Source organism: Penaeus vannamei, unplaced genomic scaffold, assembly GCF_042767895.1.
Source record: "Penaeus vannamei isolate JL-2024 unplaced genomic scaffold, ASM4276789v1 unanchor366, whole genome shotgun sequence".
NCBI classification, from domain to species: domain Eukaryota; kingdom Metazoa; phylum Arthropoda; class Malacostraca; order Decapoda; family Penaeidae; genus Penaeus; species Penaeus vannamei.
This window is the reverse complement of record NW_027213370.1, coordinates 295,538-297,500: the sequence shown is the minus strand read 5'-3', so window position 1 is coordinate 297,500 and position 1,963 is coordinate 295,538. Positions and strand designations below refer to the sequence as shown.

The following is a 1,963-nucleotide window of genomic DNA, read 5'->3' as shown; positions in this document are numbered from 1 at the left end:
TTTCTACCTCATTTCAAACAAATTTACATCTGGAGAAAGATGACATTGTTGTAATGAGTAAATAAAAAAGTATTGTTTCAATCTTATGTATGAATATACATGTACATCTCTGCTTTACTCATAAACTCTCATTTTCTTCCACTGTATTTTGAATATCCCAAAGAATAACAAACAATATTTGTTTAGGAGATTATCTGGAAATTGTTACCATGAGTGAGAGACCCTCCAGACTAATTCCCAAAACCAGGGTATAATATGAACCCAAAAACCTAACCTAACCTTTCCTAACTTCTATTTATTCCCTAGACAGGGGGTAACCCCCATTTACTAGCACTTCATGCCAACTTATAAAAAAAACAGTCCTTAAGAACTCTGGCTGTGTGAGGGTGTTGTTAGTCTTTGACCAATGATACGCAGCAAACATTTCTGTCATTTACCGGTAAATAAGAGGCCACTGCATCTTAAACTATGTTGTTTCTTACCCTATTTCTTACACTCTTTAAGATGGCAATGCCCATTTCCTTCTATCTCTGCGTGTGGTTCTCAGTAACTTTACCAATTATCTTGAACAATTCCCTGATTGAAAGTATATCCTATAACCCACAAGAAACTCTTATTAACATGATAGAAAAAAGGATTATAAAATGAAAGCAAAACCTGGTTGAAATAAACATTCATATATCACAGATTAACTGTGCAAACATTACTTAAAATATTCACCCATTCATGATAGGAGCTCTCTGAGCCATACTGAACCTAATACTTAAGTGCATGTAAATGTTTAGAAGACATCTAAGTACCTGCCATTGGCTTCACACCACTCTTTATCTTTGGTACCTGTCCATATACCTGTAGCAAAGGCCGAGACACTTCCTTCATATACATGTAAAAAAGTTGCTTGGCTCCCTTGAGCTTTATTTTCAAATCAAGTACTCCACAACACCCTCACACAGCACAAGCTGTTAATGTCACATTTTCTGTAAAGTTAAGGTCACACTAGTCTTCTCTGTCCTAGGATCTCTTGAGCCTTGCCGAAGTCTGGTCAGCTACAGATTTTGATTGGTTAGCTGACCTGACTTCGGCGAGGCTGTCTAGGGATCCCAGGACAGAGGACCCTGGCATAACCCTAGCTTAAGTTGGTACTAAGTGCTAATAAAGGGGGGATACAGAGGGGGCTTGCCCCCCTGTTTAGGGAATAAACAGAAAGTAGGAAAGATTTAGTTTGGATATTTGAGTTCAGTTTATACCCTAGTTTTGGCACTTCATTTCTGGAGGGTGCATCACCCTCATTAATAAATAAAGTCTAAATCGTGATGATACTGGTTCTCACCCCAGTCACTGGTGATGCAATCATAATGAAATACATTTGTTTCACTGTCTGGATCATTTGTTTCACAGTCTGGATCTACATTCCCGTTCTTCAACACAGCAAGACTGAAATACGACCTACCTCACACATAAACTTTTCAGAATGACCGACCCTCCAACTTGACCTTTCAGAGCCCAAACTCCCATTCAATATTAATAAATAACGTCAGTTCCTGTCACGAGAACTTCACTCCTGCCCTTTTAAAGAATGACACAACTCCCAAATAATCTCCCCTCCCCCATGGGATAATACAACCTTTTGCTTTGTGTAACAGCTCATGTTTTATCTCATTTTTGGGGCCTAGAGTGATAACAGCTTTTTATCTCGGGGATTGCTTGACGTGCGACGGTGTGTTCGTGCGTACGTTTTTGTTTACTAGTGGAGCTCCTGTCAAGTACGGTAGTCCTCCGGTACGGTACACCATCTCTATGTCAACAATTTCTATCATCTGGATTTTTTTAATGTTTCTCGTTGTGACATTGTAATATTTACATTTTTTTCTGTTCATAAGAGATGTTTTGCGAATATTGAAATCAGAGTATTGTAAAGCACAGCAAATACGTGTTGGTGTTTGCTTACAAAAACGGGAATACA

The 1,963-nt window shown here is 38.6% G+C and overlaps 1 protein-coding gene across 1 annotated transcript in view; it reads right to left on the bottom strand.

The window, feature by feature from the left end:
- Positions 1–1,618, bottom strand: part of LOC138860965 (cholesterol transporter ABCA5-like) — a gene marked incomplete at its 3' end in the record, with an annotated part of 8,972 nt that extends 7,354 nt beyond the window's left edge. The window contains exons 1-2 of the mRNA XM_070119575.1: positions 1,451–1,618; positions 1–29 (exon numbers count right to left, since the gene is read on the bottom strand). The exon at positions 1–29 is cut by the window's left edge and continues 179 nt beyond it. Coding sequence (XP_069975676.1) covers position 1 — 1 coding nt within the window. The remainder of the gene's footprint in view (positions 30–1,450) is intronic.
- Positions 1,619–1,963: the final 345 nt, after the last annotated feature.